This window comes from Mesoplodon mirus (assembly GCF_964341445.2).
Source record: "Mesoplodon mirus genome assembly, chromosome: 7".
Classification (NCBI taxonomy): domain Eukaryota; kingdom Metazoa; phylum Chordata; class Mammalia; order Artiodactyla; family Ziphiidae; genus Mesoplodon; species Mesoplodon mirus.
Window position 1 is genome coordinate 54,880,087 of NC_138983.1, and position 17,746 is coordinate 54,897,832.

Genomic DNA, 17,746 nt, shown 5'->3' on the forward strand with positions numbered 1-17,746 from the left:
GAACTGAAGAGGGAGGAGCTGCCAGATCAGAGGGAGGAGGGAAAAGAGAGAGGGCGAGTTCCCAGCAGCGCGCGCTGACGACAGCAGGTGATTTTTTTTCTGCATCGCGCTATCTCTCAGCATCTTTCCTGGATTTTTACCCCCCCCTCTGCTGACCGGCAGAAAAGGGTGGGGCCGCTTCCCCGCAGCTGAGACAGCAGCGGCGGCAGCGGCGGCGGCGGCTGCAGCATCATTGGGAACAGTGGTGGCGGCAGCAATGCTCGGTCTCCTCAAGAGGTGATCTCCTCTGAGCCCTGCTAGGTGGCCGGCTGCGACTGGACGCCGGCGGGAAGCAGAAGATAGAGCTTTGTCCGCGGCCCCTGCGGCCACACTGCCCGGCCTTTCCTCTGCGCCATGGCTTAAGCCTGCAGCCACCTAGCCTCGCGTTGCCTTGCTTGGCAGGGGTCTGAGCGCCGCAGCAGCCGCAGGGAGGGGCGCGTCCCAGACGCCCTCGCCCGGGGACCCGGGACGCGGTGTCTCACGCTGCGGTGCCCACAGCAGACCGCGTTCCCGAGACCTGTGCGGCGGCTCCCGGAGGCGTTTACAGCCGGGCATCGAGGGACTTTACGGACTTTCTCAGTGATAGCTCTGCCCACCCAACCTTCCCGGGTGCTCTCTGAGGTAGGAGGGCGCGGTAGCTCAGGCCACCAAGGAAAACACGGTGAGAACCAGATTGGCCGGACGAGGGCCAGGGGGCTGAGGAAGATTAGGGACTTGCTTTAGAATCTAGCAAGGAGAGGGAGGATTAGCTCTGAGGCGAGCACCATGGCGTGGCCGTGCATCACCCGCGCCTGCTGCATCGCCCGCTTCTGGAACCAGCTGGACAAGGCAGACATCGCCGTGCCGCTGGTTTTCACCAAGTACTCGGAGGCCACCGAGCACCCGGGGGCCCAGCCGCCGCACCAGCAGCCGGCGCAGCCTGCGCAGCAGGCGCCCGCGCCCCCCTCGGCGCGCGCGGTCGCCATAGAAACGCAGCCGGCCCAAGGCGAAGGGGAGGCGGTTGCCCGGGCAACAGGGCCGGCGCCGGGGCCTAGCGGCGAACGCGAGGCTGGGGCCACCTCTGGCCGGAGCGGCCCGGGCCCGGGCTCTGGCTTCGGCTCCACCTCCAGCGCGGGCCCCGCGGACTCGGTGATGCGGCAGGACTACCGCGCCTGGAAGGTGCAGCGGCCGGAGCCGAGCTGCCGGCCGCGCAGCGAGTACCAGCCTTCGGACGCGCCCTTTGAGCGCGAGACCCAGTACCAGAAGGACTTTCGCGCCTGGCCGCTGCCGCGACGCGGGGACCACCCGTGGATTCCCAAGCCAGTGCATATCCCCACGTCCTCCCAGGCGGCGGCGCCTGTGCTCGGGGCGCCCCAGCGCCGGCCGCAGAGCCAGGAGCGCTGGCCGGTGCAGGCCGCCGCCGAGGCCCAGGAGCAGGAGGCGGCCCCTGGAGGAGCAGGTGGCCTTGCGGCTGGAAGGGCGACCAGTGAGGAAGAGCGCGACACACGCAAGAAGGCTGGGCCCGCCTGGATGCTGCGTCGCGCCGAGGGAATGGGGCACGAGCAGACGCTGCTGCCCGCAGCCCAGGCCCAGGTCCAGGCCACGGGCCCCGAGGGGGGCAAGGGGCGTGCGGCGGCCGACGCCCTCAACAGGCAAATCCGCGAGGAGGTGGCGAGTGCGGTGAGCAGCTCTTACAGGTGAGACGCGGCCCGCAGCTCAGGCCACGGGGCTGGTCATCCTTACCCTCTCCCACAGATTCTCTGCATCGCAGGCCTCCCTGTCAGCCTCCCCCTCCAGCCCAGAACACACCCCCTCCCCCTCCCCAGCCCTGGCCGACTGCTCTTTGGCTCTTTCTTTTGTGAAAGCTGTTAGTATTATCCATCCCATCTTGCCAAAGTCTTTCACTTAACCACTTCAGCCATCTTTTCCCCATCTCTGCCCCACCCCGAGTCCCTGCCTGCCCAACAGAGACCTTTGCAGTTTCTTCACTGGCTGTGCTTCCATTCTGCCCCACCCAACTCACTGGCTGCATTAGCCTGGATGCTGCCCCTTGCTGGCTCAGCTGCCGCCCAAGGGCCTCTGTGCCTTCCTGCAGGGCCAGTCCTCCCCAAAGAAGAGTGATCTCTCCCCCTTCCCCTCCTCCCTAGCCCGGTTCACTTGGCCCTTCATTCTTACCCCCTCTATCTCAATCCCTGGGAGACCACCAAGCACCACACCCTTTTCTAGATTCCCTGCCGGTCCCTTATAGAGCACCCTCCTTTTCAGCCACTTACGCTGAAGGCAGATTCCTTACACCTCTAGCTGTGACTCACTGGGCAAGTTTCTTAACATTTCTTGGCCTAGGGTTCTTATCTGTAAGACGTGATGGATAATAGATTCTTCTCTTAGATTGTTTGCTCATGTATTGATTTAATATTAAATACTCAGCACATTTTTGAGCACCTACTATATGCTAAGCACTGTGCTAGGCATTTTGAAGATTAAATGAGATGATTCAGGAGGAGAATTATGCCTGGCACATGGTAGGTAATTAGTACATCTTGGTTCCATTCCAGCCTTCTACATGATGCCTCATTATTTTGATTTCCACTTCCCAGACTCTTCCAGCCTTCTCCCCTATTGATGCATCTCCTTTCTTTTCATGTTTGCCAAATGTAGTTCTCATTCTGTTACCACCAAGAACCCCCTCTTCAGCACATTTAAATTCCCTTTAAATGAATGCCTTCAACAAGAGCATATTTATTCATTCATTCTCTCTCTCTTTCTCTCTCTCTTTTTCTAGAATTCTCCTCTGCTGCAGCCTCAGTCCTTCCAGTCTGCTTTCTCACCCTTCATTCATTTAATATGTATTTCTGAATGCTTAGCTTTCAGTCCTTCCCTTCTGTTTCAAATGGAAACAATTAGCTAACAGATCACTGTTGACTATGAATATGTGGCATTAGGTTTGGGGTCTCTGGGGAAGCAGATGTACACGATGAGTAACTGAGCTAGAGGTGTTCAAAATGTGGCTTATGGGGTCCTTCATCAATGCCACAGCCAGTTGCCTCCGTCCTGCAGGAGGGTGTGGACAGGAAGACTGCAGAGTTAGTGTCTTTTGCCAGGACCTTATATATAGCCTCATCAGACTGATGTCCTTCTCCATTAAATATGACAAACACTCCCTCTTATGCTGAGGAAGAATAGCATTGATAGACATCCTCTCTTGTTAGGACAAAATCTGCCCCCCACTCAGGTATTACCTCTGGAAAGCATTTCCCAATGAAAAGGGGCAGTTAATCAGTTGGCCCCTATTCCTTCTTCCTGAATTCCACCTCCCACCTGGCATTTGTCTCTTGGTGTCTTGTTATCATGACCACACTTGTCCCCCAGGAATACACCACTTCCTTTTAAAGCTCTGGGTCAGGCAAGGACATGGATCCTTTTCCTTGGTTCTAGCTATGAGAAGGTGGAATTTTCACAAAATCTTTATGCTGTTACCAAGGAGAATCAAAAAGAAAAGAAAGGAAACAAATAAGCAAGGGGAATAGAAAAACAAAGCCAAGATACAATTTTATGACTCTGTCATGGCTTTGTTGTTTACAAGGCCCTACCTTTGTTCCCTAAGAACCCTAAGGTTGGCCTAACATCACAGATTTCTGGACTGGCCTCTTCATCATCCTACTCCCAGTCTACCACCCTGCGGCAGGTGGAACCTTACCACCTACCAGACAGAATCTACCTCTCCTCACCTCAATACAGTCAATGCCAATCAAGAGAGATCCAGATTCTCAAATCTCATTTGATGATCCTACTCAGTTTATGTTTCCAGGCTGGTAGGACTTGCTTTGGGCATAAATGATGGTTCGGACAGTCAGGGCGTAAACCACCCTTCAGACACAACTCACTCCAAATATTTTGGGTTGTACCTTTGTTCTGTGTAGCCTCTTTCCTCCCAAACAACACCTTAACTGTGCAGTAAGCATGTCATGCTTTACAGTTAGAATTACACACATCCTGCAAGTGATTTGATTGAACAGGGGCAGGCTATTCTCTAGCAGCTGGTAAGAATGGTTGTTTTTCATAGCTATCAGAATTTCATCAACCTGTCAAGAAAAATCTCTGTATATCTCAAAAAACATTTTTTTCTAATTTGAGTCTTCTGTAAAATTTAATTATGCATATGACTTTGGGATCAGCAGTTCCATTTTGCTGTATCATCAGAAGGATTTTGAAGCATTAAGAGAATAAGTATTGCTAAGAAACATCAATTTCTTTAATGGACAATTTAAGTACTTGACAAATTTGATGTGAAATTTAACATTATTTTTTGTTCCAGAAGAAAAATTAATAATAGGGAAATGCACTTTGGGTGAAAGTAGATATGAAGAAATAAGATAATTAATTAAGTATACTATAAAGAAAAAATGCCTGGAAATTATAGGCTTATCTGGAACATTGATTTTTCCCCCCCCTATTCTCTCACATCCTTTTCCTTGCTAGGATTCTAAATATCTCCTGAATTTAAGTATGTTCCATGTCTTCTGTAGATGAGCCTTACATCACCTTAGAAGCCAAGCTGGGCTACATTTCACTGATAATTTGATTGACAAATCCTTTTCTTCTGCCACTCTACATAAATCATGGTGGTTTACACCATGGTGACTAGTTCATCTCATGGGCTTTACAAATGACATCTGTCACGTAACATCAGTGTGAGCAGTTTGCTTAATTAAATAGAGAAAGGATATACAATCCATCAGCTTGATATATTGGTACATAACATAAAATATATATTCAGCATCCAGAGTCATATACTTGCTATTTGGTTTTCTACTGCAACGTACAATCAGTAGATAACATCAAATGTCCTTTGACACTATGGTTTTGAGAAACCTTCCCTGTTCAACAGTTCATTTAATTCATAACCTATCCACACTAACCTGAGACTTTTTGCATTCAAGCGGTATCTGAGGTATCTTTAGAATTATTCTCAATCATGAAGTTGATTTTCAATACATTCATATTACATAAATGATATTATAAAATTGAGAAACATGTCTTCATTATTTTTAATGTTAAGGATGGATTTTACTGCGCAGCTATTTGTGACTTTAGACCTAGCATTCTCAGTTAGGAAATAGATGAGTCATAGGAGGGGATTAAAATTCCTCTCTCAGCCAACCCCATTGCCCCAGCCATCGGTTAAGAGTGATAGATGGGGTAGCAGGTGGTCCCCATAGAAATGCTAATGAGCAAATTTTCCTGGAAACAATCAGCTGGGGCACCAAGAGGTAGAATTAATAAACCAGAGGCAAAATAGTACTTGAAAAATGAGAGCGGTAACAAGGAAATCAGAAAGAAAAAGAGCCTTTCCTATCTACCCTGCAGTCTTCCATAAAGGTTAGAGAAAGGCCCATCTGACTTGGCTTATGCTATACAGAACTGCCCTGTGTCTACAGGGCAACTGCCCGTTTCCCTAGGATCTTCCTGACTAAATCCCAGCAATACTTCAAGGCCAATCTCAGATACTAGTCTTCAACAACACCTTCCAGGTCCTGCTACGCAGGACTAATTTTTCTCTGATTCTCTTTTCGTATTCTGTACACTTCTCATTGTCTGCTTGATTGTAAGATACTTTTGTCTCTGTCTGCCTCCCCTACCAGATAGGAACCCTTGAAGGGAAGGGCTGTATTTTGTTCATCTCTGTATCTCTCACAGTGTAACATTGTGCCTAACTATCATATAGGTTTGTTGAATCCAGTGAAATTTTTAAAGTTAGATGGAAAATTTATTCACCTACATATTGATTCATTTCATTCAGTTTCATTTAGCTGAATTAATTTTGGAAAATGACCACCAAGCCCCTGCAATGTATCAGACAGGATACTGGAGATACCAAAAAGTGATAACCCTATGTAAAGAAATTGTGTTTTCCTTAATCAAAATAAAGGGCGATTCCTACTCGGTTAGCACTAGAAGTAAATGTTCAAATGGGGAAGGGCAGCAAACGTTACAGACCTGACTCTAGGTGTACCTTTACCCAGGGCAGTGGTCCCCAACCTTGGCTGTACAATGGAATCACTGGAGAACTTCAAAAATGCTGTTACATAGCTACCTTGCCCAGAGATTCTGATTTAATTGGTCTGGGGTATAGCCTGCGCATGTGAATCTTTTCAAACTGCTCCAGATAATTCTCATGTGTAGTTCAGGTTATGACCTCTTCCCTTAAGACAGAGGTTCTCAAAATTTAGTACGCAAAAAAATCATCTGGAGAGCTTTCTAAAATGCAGATTCCCGGGCCTCATCCTCAGACATGCTGATTCAGTACTTTTAAAATGGAGCCTAAGAATCTATATTTTAAGAAGCACTCTAGGTAATTTTTATGCAGGTTAACCTCAGACTTATTTGCGAAAACTCCGCTTGAGAAGATTTGCTATCTTTAAGGTATTGCGTTTTCCCATATACAAACGTGGTATTGCTTGCCATTTATTTGTCTTTTTGTCCTTCACTTATATTTTGTAATTTTCTCCACAAAAGTCACACACACACACACACACACACACACACACTAGTTTTTAAGTTTTATTTTTCTATATTTAAGCCTCTAATAATATAATTGGATTTAACTTTATGTATGGAATGAGGCTGGGAACTGATTTTCCTTTTTCCCATATGGAAAGTCATTTATCCCAATACCCTTTTTTTTTTTTTTTCCGCGGTACGCGGGCCTCTCACTGCTGTGGCCTCTCCCATTGCGGAGCACAGGCTCCAAACGCGCAGGCTCAGCGGCCATGGCTCACGGGCCCAGCCGCTCCGCGGCACGTGGGATCTTCCTGGACCGGGGCACGACCCCGTGTCCCCTGCATCGGCAGGCGGACTCTCAACCACTGCGCCACCAGGGAAGCTCCCAATACCCTTTTTAACAGTTCAACTTTTCCCCATTAATATTCCCACTGATATCTCTTCTATCACATAAGGGTCGCATATGCTTGAATATATTTCTGAGATCTCTGCTCTATTCCATTAATCTGAGCTAATGCCATACTATCATCTTTTTTTCTGAGCTATTTAAAATTAGTTTTCCTATTTTCAAGCGTATATCTTATTACATTTTCTAATTTGTTATTGCTCATATGTATTAATTTTTATATGTTTTTATTGTATTCAACAACTTTACCACACTCTAATTTTGTTTGTAGATTCTCTTGGACTGTCTGTGGAGATAATGTATACTTTTAGCAAATACCAGTTTATTCTCTTCATTCTGATATTCATATATTTTTGTGTGTATGTATATTGCTACACTGGTGAGGATATCCATATAGTTTTTTTTTTTAATGCTCTTTCTTTCTTTCTTTCTTTTTGCCTGCGTTGGGTCTTCATTGCTGCACGGGCTTTCTCTAGTTGCTGAGAGCGGGGGCTACTCTTCATGGGGGTGTGTGGGCTTCTCATTGTGGTGGCTTCTCTTGTTACAGAGCACAGGCTCTAGTTCAGTAGTTGTGGCACGCGGGCTCAGCAGTTGTGGCTCGAGGGCTCTAGAGCACAGGCTCACTACCTCTTTGTAGTGTTGATTTGCACTTCCTGCACGGCCTTTGTTGCTCCGCGGTATGTGGGATCTTCCCGGACCAGGGCTCGAACCCGTGTCCCCTGCATTGGCAAGCAGATTCTTAACCACTGCACCACCAGGGAAGTCCCTCCATATAGTTTTGATAATAGGCTTCTTTGTCTTGAGACATGGGAATGCTTCTTAAGTTTCATCATTAAGTATGAGGATTGCTCTGTGTCATTATAATATAGCATCATATCAGGTTAAGAAACTTGTCTTTATACTAGTTTACTAGGGGTTTCTAAAAATGTGGATTGGTATTGAAATTTTTTTTGAATTTTTGAATTCCATTTTATTTATTTTTTTATACAGCACGTTCTTATTAGTTGGTATTGAATTTTATTAAATGATTTTTTTGACATCAACTGAGAAAGTCTTATGGTTTTTTTTTTTGTTTTTGTTTTTGTTTTTGTTTTTTTTTTTGCGGTATGCGGGCCTCTCACTGTTGTGGCCTCCCCCGCTGTGGAGCACAGGCTCCGGACGCGCAGGCCCAGCGGCCATGGCTCACGGGCCCAGCCGCTCCGCGGCATATGGGATCCTCCCAGACCGGGGCACGAACCCGTATCCCCTGCATCGGCAGGCGGACTCTCAACCACTGCGCCACCAGGGAGGCCCTAGTCTTATGGTTTTTATTTTTAATCTGCTAATAGATTTTTCTGATACTGAACCATCTGCCCATTCCTAGGATAAATCTTACTTAAAAATATAGCTTATGATGCTGAATTCTTTTGCTACTTTTTATTTGAAATGTTTGCATATATATTCATAAGTGAAATTAGTCTAAAATTTTTTTCCTTTTTTATATCAGTCTGGTACAGTATTGGAATCATGGTTATGTCTATAAAGTTAGATAGTTAGATTTTTCTCTTTTTCAGTTATTTGGAACAATTCTTATAACAAGTACTCCTCCTCAAATATCTGATAAGAGTCTCCTGTAAAGCTCTCTGTACCTGGTGTCTTTTTCATGAATAGACTATTTTTTTTACTACCAGTTTGATGTCTTTAATAGATATTCATTTATTCAGCTTTTGTATTTCTTCTTGAGCCAATTTTAGTAATTTATATTTTTCTAGGAAATGTTATATATTTTTTTAATTTTTCAATTTATTGACATAAGAGTCACCATAGCACTATCTTGTGGATTTTAAAATCATCTCTACTTATCTGCAGTTACATCGCCTTCATACTTAATATTAATTGGTGCCTTCTCTCTTTTTTTTCATAATTGTCTTATTGAGGTTTGCTTAGTCTTTTCAAAGAATCAAATTTTGGTTTTGTTGATCATCTCCCGTTTCAGTAAGTTTTGCTCTTATTTTTACTATTCCTTTACCTTTTATGCTCTGAGAGGTAAGCATAGGTCATGTTAGGAACAGTTTTATATCCCTGGCTGAGAAGTTTGGATTTTTTTTTTTTTTTTTAAGAAATGAGTCACTGAAGGAATCTAGGTAGAGGAAACTACATGATAGTTTAATATGATTTAAATTTTATTAATGTTGTACTGACTGGTGACCAGGGGAGGTTAGAGAAAGGGTGGCCTTTCAATAACGAACCTATTGGAATAATCCAGGGACAATGATAAAGCCTGAACTGAGGCTGTGGGACTGGAGATTTATAACATAGTACATACAGTTACTGAAAAACAGATCTTAATGATCAATTGAGATGCAAGGAAGAGGGTAAATCCAGGATAACTCTTTTCTGGTTTGGGTAACTGGTAGTGGTCCTAGTCATTGGAACTGAGGGGTGGGATAGGGAGCGTGGGAGGGAGGCTCAAGAGGGAAGAGATATGGGGATATATGTATACATATAGCCGATTCACTTTGTTGTACAGCAGAAACTAACACAACGTTGTAAAGCAATTATACTCCAATAAAGATATTTAAAAAAAAAAAGGAACAGACTTTTATTTAGAATTCTATGATGAATGTAGAGGAGAAAAAAGTCAGGAATGGAAGTTGAGCTTATTTTTAGTATCTAGAATTTGAGTTGTCTATGAGATATCTGACAAGAAATTTCAAGGGGCAGCTGAATAAATGGATCTGAAGTGTAGAGAGAGATCCGGGCTGTGATTTGAAACATCCTGTGGATATTTTTTTTTTTTTTAAGAAGATGTTGGGGGTAGGAGTTTATTAATTAATTTATTTATTTTTGCTGTGTTGGGTCTTTGTTTCTGTGCGAGGGCTTTCTCTAGTTGTGGCAAGTGGGGGCCACTCTTCATTGCGGTGCACGGGCCTCTCACTATCGCGGCCTCTCTTGTTGTGGAGCACAGGCTCCAGACATGCAGGCTCAGTAGTTGTGGCTCACGGTCCTAGTTGCTCCGGGGCATGTGGGATCCTCCCAGACCAGGGCTCGAACCCGTGTCCCCTGCATTAGCAGGCAGATTCTCAACCACTGCGCCACCAGGGAAGCCCTGTAGATATTATTAAAGCCATGGGAGGAGGTGAAATCATCCCTAGAGAGGAAGTAGAGAAAATTAGCCATCAGAGAATGGAGCCCTGAGAGATACATGTATTTGGGGTACTGACAGCAGAAGGGATAACCATGAAAAAGACAGAAGAGTGATCAGGAGGGAGGGAAGAAAAGCAGGAGAGAGACTAATCATGGAAACCACATTGGGCACCTAACTCAGCAAAGCCTTATGCTGCCCTGGAAATTTTTACTGAGGCATTACTGTGTGCAAAGCATTTTTCTAGATCATTGGTTGACCTTGTGCAGTTAGATATAATGTTACTGAAATTAACCCACAAAGAGGAGAGGAGATAAGATACGCACAATTAATCCTTGGTTGCTGTCCTAGAAAAAAATGGCATCTAATGCATCTATGAACTTTCAAAAAAAGTCAAGCCAGTGATAGTTCTAAATCTATAATCACAAAGAATCACTGTGTCCAGGATATAAAACTAAAATAATCCAACAACGTCCACTAGGATTAAAAAGCCATCTCTGTAATCAATGCAGCTTTGGCTTTTCAAATTAGGTCAGTTGTAGACATCTAGACAGGTGAGCTTCTAATTCTCCACCAAATGAAGAAAACTGCAAATGGACTGCGACCAGCAAACCAAAAATTCTCTCGATGTTCACTAAAGATGCTAGTTTTCACCATTAGAAACAATAGTAGTAGTTAATCAAGTGCCTCCTATGTTCCTGGCAGGCTGCTAGAAACTTCAGATGCATTTTCGCCTGTAATCTTTATAGTAGCTCTGCAGAAGTGGTACTGTTACTTCCCTGTTAGAGCTGAGGACCCACAAGGCCTCTTGTCTGTCTTTAGGTTTTAAAACTGTTGAAGGCACAGACTTTGTCTAACACTAATCTTTCTCTACACAGGGCACTTCCTCCACGTCATATTATCATGTATTGTCTCAAACCATTTTCAATCCATGGAATATTGATTAGTGTCTGCTCTATATCTGGCTAATTCCTAGGAAGACAAAGTAGTCCTTGCTCTTGGAAGACTTATGTTTATTAGGCAGAGGCAGGTGAGCTGAAAAGTTATAGGTGCCCTAACAAAAAGTCTATGCAGGGTTTGGTGGGACAGAGGAGAGAGAGGTTAAGTCTACTTGATTTGAGGGTTATCAGGGAAAGGGTTCAGTAGAGAAGGGACTGGTAGGCTGAATCGTCAAAGATGAATGGGCATTAAGTGGGGAAGGGATCAGTCTGAGTAAAAGTACAGAAGAGAAATTGTCAGCAGTTCTGAGCAGGTAGAACTTAGAGGTCTCATTGGATGAGGATAGAATGGCGAGAGGTGGACCAGGTAGGTAGGCTGGGCCAGCTCCTTTATCCTATGAGCAAATGAACAAGGAGGATTAGGTTTTGGATTTTAGCAAAGGTGACTTTGGCAGCAGTGGGAAGGATGGATTGGAGGGGATTAGACTGGGAGCATGGAATCCAGAAAGGAAGCTGTGGTCTAGGTGAGAGATGATGAAGACCTCCAGCCAGGAAAGGATGTAAACAAGCACTGATAGTACCGGATAACATAAGGCTAATTGAAAGTCGGCAGAAAGGGAGAGGGGAAGAGTCTAGGATGTTTCCTTTGGATGCGTTGGATGTCTAGGGAAACAATCATTCACTGAGATAGATAGCATAGTTTTGGATAAGTTGAATTTGAGGTGTCTTTAGAAAGACTACATGGAGGTGTTCAATAGAAAATGAAAATAGAAACCCACACTGCTGGTAAAGGGTGTAAATTGCTACAATCACCTTATAAAACTCTTCAGCATTATCTATTCAAGTTAAACATATGTTTACTCTATGACCCAGCAATTGCACTCTTGAGTATATACCTAGCAAAAATGAGTGCAGAAGCCTTGTACAAGAATGTGTAGCAGCTTTATTAATAATAGCTAAAAAGTAAAATCAACCCAAATGTCCATCCACAATAGGAAAAATACACTGTGGACTATCACCTGGTAGGGTGTGGTAGACAGAATCATGGTCCCCTTCCCCCACCCCAGAATGTCCACATCCTAATTCCTGGAACCTGTGAATATGTTATGTTACAAAGCAAAAGGGACTTTGCAGATGTCATTAAGTTAAGGCTCTTGAGGTGGGATGAGTATCCTGGATTATCCAGATGGACCCATTGTAATCACAGGGACCCTTATAAGTGAAAGAGGCAGTGTCACAGTGATGCAGTGTGATAAAGACTTGGCCAACCATTGTTGGCTTTGCAGACGGAAGTGGGACACGCACCAAGGAATGCACCAGCTTCTCAGAAGCTGGAAAAGACAAGGAAATGGATTCTTCCTAGAGCCTTCAGAAGGAACACTTTGCTTCTGCTGACACCATGATTCTAGCCAGTGAGATCCATTTCTGACTCTTAACTACAGAACTATAAGTGAATACATTCATGTGGTTTTAAGCCATTCAGTTTGTGGTAATTTGTTAGAGCAGCTATAGCAAACGAATACACAGGGTTTCTCAATCACAGCACTACTGACATTTTGGACCAGATAATTCTTTGTTGTGAGGAGCTGTCTTGTGCGTTGTAGGATATTTGGCACCATCCCTGGCCTCTTTCCAAGCCTTACCAGTAGCGTTCCCCACCTTATCCCCCTCCACGTTGTGATAATCAAAAATCTTTCCCGGGCTTCCCTGGTGGCACAGTGGTTGAGAGTCCGCCTGCCAATGCAGGGGACGCGGGTTCGTGCCCCGGTCCGGGAAGATCCCGCATTCCATGGAGCGGCTGGGCCCGTGAGCCATGGCCGCTGAGCCTGTGCGTCCGGACCCTGTGCTCCACAACAGGAGAGGCCACAGCAGTGAGAGGCCCGCGTACCGCAAAAAAAAAAAAAAAAAAAAAAAATATATATTTCCAGAAATTTCCAAAAAGCCCTCTGGGTGTGCCAAAATTGCCACTGGTTGAGATCCACTGTTACACAGCAGAAAAAGAAAGTTACTGAAATACTCACTAATATGGATAGATCTTACAGACACAATGATGAGTGAATGAAACCAGATATAAGTGTACTTACTGAATGATGCCATTTATATGAACTTTCAAAAACAGGCAAAGGTAAGTGATGGTGATGGATGTCAGAATAGTGATAATCTCTGGGGGTGGGGGTGGGGAATTGACCAAGATGTTGGAAATGTTCTATATCTTGATCTGGATGGTGGTCATGTGGGTCTATACATACGAACAATTAAGATTTATGGGCTTTATTCTGTTTGTTATAACTCAACAAAAAATGAGAAACAAATTACAAACTAAATTAACGGAGATATAAGTTTGATGCTCAGGAGAAAAGGCAGAACAGAAAAGAAATATCTGGATATCGAGCTGTCAGTGAGGATCAAACCTGTAGGGGTCAGGGAGGGTGGGAAGAAAGAGAGTGAGAAGAAGATGCTGCGGCCAGAACCCAGCCTCCCCGACATATCAGGGATGAGAAGAAGAAGAGTCGGGCAAGGAAGGAGCACGTGTGTCTGTGCTGTTCCCATCCAAGAGCGAGAGCACAGGCCCACCAGAGTCCCACAAGAGCTACCCACACATGTATAACATAATAGTAGTCTTCATCCTCCCTGTCCCGGCATAGTCCATTGTCAGTGTGTGTTTCTCTTCAAACTGAATGAAGAGGCTTTGCAGGAACAAGCCTGATGGAACCTCTTTCGGTAGGAAAATAGGACCCAAGCCCCAAACCACAAAAGCCACCATAAGTGCCTCCACTGTGCTGTTGCTTGTGGTCACTGTCTACTTTGTGCAATGACTTCAAAACGCTGGCCCATGTTGTGGCACATCCTAGAGCGCCTTTTTGCAATCTTCTTGGCCCCTAAGAATCGTTCTCTATTAAACCGTAAGAATGGGCGAAAGATAGACAATGGCAGAAAGCAGAAGAGCAGAATGTTAGAACAGAGACATCACTGAGTTTCAGCCTCATTTGCTGAGTGCACGATGCCAATTGCTTTAACATATTTTTTTAATTTAGACTTTATCATGACCTTTTAAGGTAAACATCTCTCTCTTTAAAGATGAAGAATAGAGTCAGGGAGGTCTGGGGACTGAGGTCACACAACCAGTCAGAGACTGGGCTGGCTCGGGAGCCTGGTTCTCCTCATTCCGGCCTCCAGCTGTGTCTCACTCGTGGGCTCAAGCCGACCCCTGCCATGTCCCCGCAGTTCAACATGCCATTCCTGGGAGGGCTGCTACCTGCCCCCCATCTCCCACTCTCCTAAGCCCACGCCATCGTCCTTCACCACCTGGTTCTGCAGGGGTAGAGGGATGGATGGTTTCACGATTCCTTGTCCTGAACTCTCCACGGATCCCCTTCCCTTCCAGGGCAAGGCCTCGGCAGCTCAGCCTGTGGTCAAGGCTTTCCAGGATCTGACCTATCTGGTGCATCCAGCATTTTTGCCCACTGCTCCCTTCACAACACCTGATGCTTTTTCCTGCAGATTCTCAGTTCTGGTTGTACCTTAAAATCTCAGGGTCCCCAGCGGGTGATCTAGCCAAATCACAGGCTGAGCTGAGCCTTGACAAGCTCCACATGTAACCATTGCTGGATTTTGCTCACAATTTTCCCTCCTGCCCGCCTTCCATCTTCTTTCTAAATCCTTCCTATCCTTCGGGGCTTTTAGTCCATTGTGAAAGAGGCTTATACTATAAAAGCAGGGAATTAGGTTGGATTTATTTGATCATAATAGCATAATAATAATGTAGTGGGCTTAATATCATTTTTATTTCAAGTTCAATGCATCATCTTAAGAGCATGCAACGGCTGGGGCTATGGGCTATGAGGATTCAAGGTGCAGAGCACACGGTCCCCCATACAGAGGCTTGCCGTCTTGTGGGGGAGGTAACATGGATGCAAGTATCGTAAGTACCAGGCAGGGCCTAGTGAGGTTTAATCAGGGCCAGAGTTCTCAAGGGCCACAACAAGGGCTGGTTAATTCTGTTGGAAGATTCATGGAAGAGATGGTTGTATGAGTCCTGGGCAGTGTCCTGGTGTCCAGTAAAGGATTTGGTAACCACTAAAACTGGGTTTGAATCATCTCTAACTAAAAATCTGTGTGATCTTGAGAAAGCCTTCATATTTCTCATCAATAAAAGGAGATAATTACAGTAGTGAATTCATAGAGTCATGATGAAGGTGGAGGGAGATAATGCTTTTATGAGTGCATGCCCATCAGTAAGTGCTGCCCACTTTTGTTATCACTGAGAGAACAGAACAGAGTGGGTTACCAATAAAAATCTTTCATTGATTCATTCATTTAACATCTGCCACATCTCGTATCAGGAACTATGCTAGAACCTGGGGATTTAGAAATGAATTACATAGTACCTGTCCTAAAAGAGTTCCTGGTCTAGTGAGAGAAACATATTAAGAAAATTATAGTAATGGTAGCAAGTACAATAATAGAAATATGCACAAGGTATTGAGGGGATATAGAGGAAAGGGGGGTCTGATTCATTCTGAATCAGGGACCACTTCCTGAGGAGGTGTTGACCTGTGCAGTGTGTCAAAAGCATGGAGTTAGTTCCACCAGGAAGGCAAAGATTAGGAACTATATATACCTTCCTAGAGGTCTTTACCAATGAGATAAGAATGAAGAAGACCTTTTAAGAATACAATACTTAATAGTAATTCCAGCCCCTCCCAGATATCTAGCTTTATTTGGAGCTTTGCGTTCAAATCCCACTTACCATTTATTAACTGTATGTCTTTGGTCAAGTTGCTTAACCTCTCTTCTCTGATTTTGTTTCCTGGTTGACAATGACACCTACCTTGCAAGGTTGTTGAAAGACTTAGCATTTCATTAAGTCTGTGACTCTCTTACCTGTCATATTTACCACTGCACCCCAAGCACCAACCTTAGTGCACGGTCTTTAGGAGATGCTTAGTAGATTTTAATTGAACAAATGAATGAATGATGTATGTGCAGTACTTAGCATAACGCTTAGCCCATAGTGAGTGCTCAGTAAACAACAACTATCCTCATCATCCATCTCCCCAGTGGGTTCGAGGGCCACTTGGCTAATATAAAGAGGTAATTTTGCCCTTCTGTGTGCACACATTCTGTATTTCTGGGAACAGAACCATGAACTGCTCAGATAAAATATTTTCTGTGAGTGTTTTTAGTCTGACTTGAAGGATCAGGGAAGACCTCAGAGAGGAGGGTATCATCTGAGCTGAACTTTGAAGGATCAGCCGATTTCAGTAGACAAAACAATCAGTGGGCAGGGAGGTGACACACTGGAGGCAGAAGGGATAGCTGGAGCATGTGGAACTAGATGTGCGTCTGGGGACCACAGCTATTCAGATATGGCAAATGTTCCCAGCGTGAGGAATGGTACGGTAGGAGGCAAGTCTGAAAAGGTCTAGACCGGTGATCGGAAAATTTTCTGTAAAGGTATATATAGTAAATATCTTAGGCTTTACTAGCCCTTATATAATCAGAAAGAACAAATTTCCAAAAACTTTTTATTGATGAAATTCAAAATATAATAATAATAATAGAATATAATCTTTTGCAATATGGGTCTACTAATGAGAAGAATGGATTTTTTTTTAAGAAGATGTTGGGGGTAGGAGTTTATTAATTTGTTTATTTTTGCTGTGTTGGGTCTTCGTTTCTGTGCAAGGGCTTTCTCTAGTTGTGGCAAGCAGGGACCACTCTTCATCGCGGTGCACGGGCCTCTCACTATCGCGGCCTCTCTTGTTGTGGGGCACAGGCTCCAGACGCGCAGGCTCGGTAGTTGTGGCTCATGGTCCTAGTTACTCTGCAGCATGTGGGATCCTCCCAGACCAGGGCTCGAACCCGTGTCCCCTGCATTAGCAGGCAGATTCGCAACCACTGCGCCACCAGAGAAGCCCCGAAGAATGGATTTTTTAGGGGAATAACATTTGCTGAAATCGGGTTCAAAATTAGTGATCTTTTTCATCATATTGATTGCAAACATTTATTTACAAAAACAATTCTTAGCTCCTGGCTGAACAAAAGCAGGTTGAGGGCCAAATATGGTCCGTGGACCATAGTTTGCCAATCTCTGATCTATATCACTGAGGACGGAATATTGTGCTACCAAGGTTCAGACTCTGTATTTAAGTAGCAAATCACCTCCTGGACAGAGTGCCTGAGAATACTTGGTTTGACCATGCCTTATTAAGCACATCATTTATTCTTCCCAAGTGACATAGTCACTCTCTTGTTTCCTTATGACTGAAAAGCAAGAGGGCACTGCTGTATGTGTGAGAGTCTCTTTGTCTTTATATATAATGGGTAACCAACCCATCTCTCATAGCAACCAAGGATACAAGGTACAGGAGTCTCCATTGTGAAATATTATTAGTCTCTGGCTGCTATGACCATACGTTTGGGGTTTCCCCAGGTGCTGGAACAGGCTTTAAAAGAAATAGACAAGGAAATAGTGATATTAAAAGTTGTAGAGGGACATAATCCACTTGCCTAGGACTCAGCATCCAAGAAAAGTTTGGACAAGAGCTCTACCATGAGAGTTTTGTTCTGACTCCTCAAAGAAGCCTCTGATCCAGCAGGCCTCCAGAGTTGGCCAAAGGCTGGCTATGAATTGGAGAGAGGTTTGGTGATTCTAGCTGCTAAACACCATTCTCTGGGGAGCCTTTTTAGCACATCCTGATAGTCCTAATTCAAACAACATTTGTGAGAAGGTGATACTTTATAGGTGCTACATTA

General features: G+C 44.7%; 1 protein-coding gene across 3 annotated transcripts in view; it reads left to right on the top strand.

Moving 5' to 3' along the window:
• Window positions 1–287: 287 nt before the first annotated feature.
• MAP6 (microtubule associated protein 6) overlaps window positions 288–17,746 on the top strand; it is an 89,530-nt gene continuing 72,071 nt past the window's right edge. For all 3 annotated transcript variants that reach the window (XM_082627668.1, XM_082627669.1, XM_082627670.1), the window contains exon 1: window positions 288–1,715. In XM_082627668.1, the coding sequence (XP_082483794.1) occupies window positions 805–1,715 (911 nt within the window). In that variant the 5' untranslated portion in view covers window positions 288–804. The remainder of the gene's footprint in view (window positions 1,716–17,746) is intronic.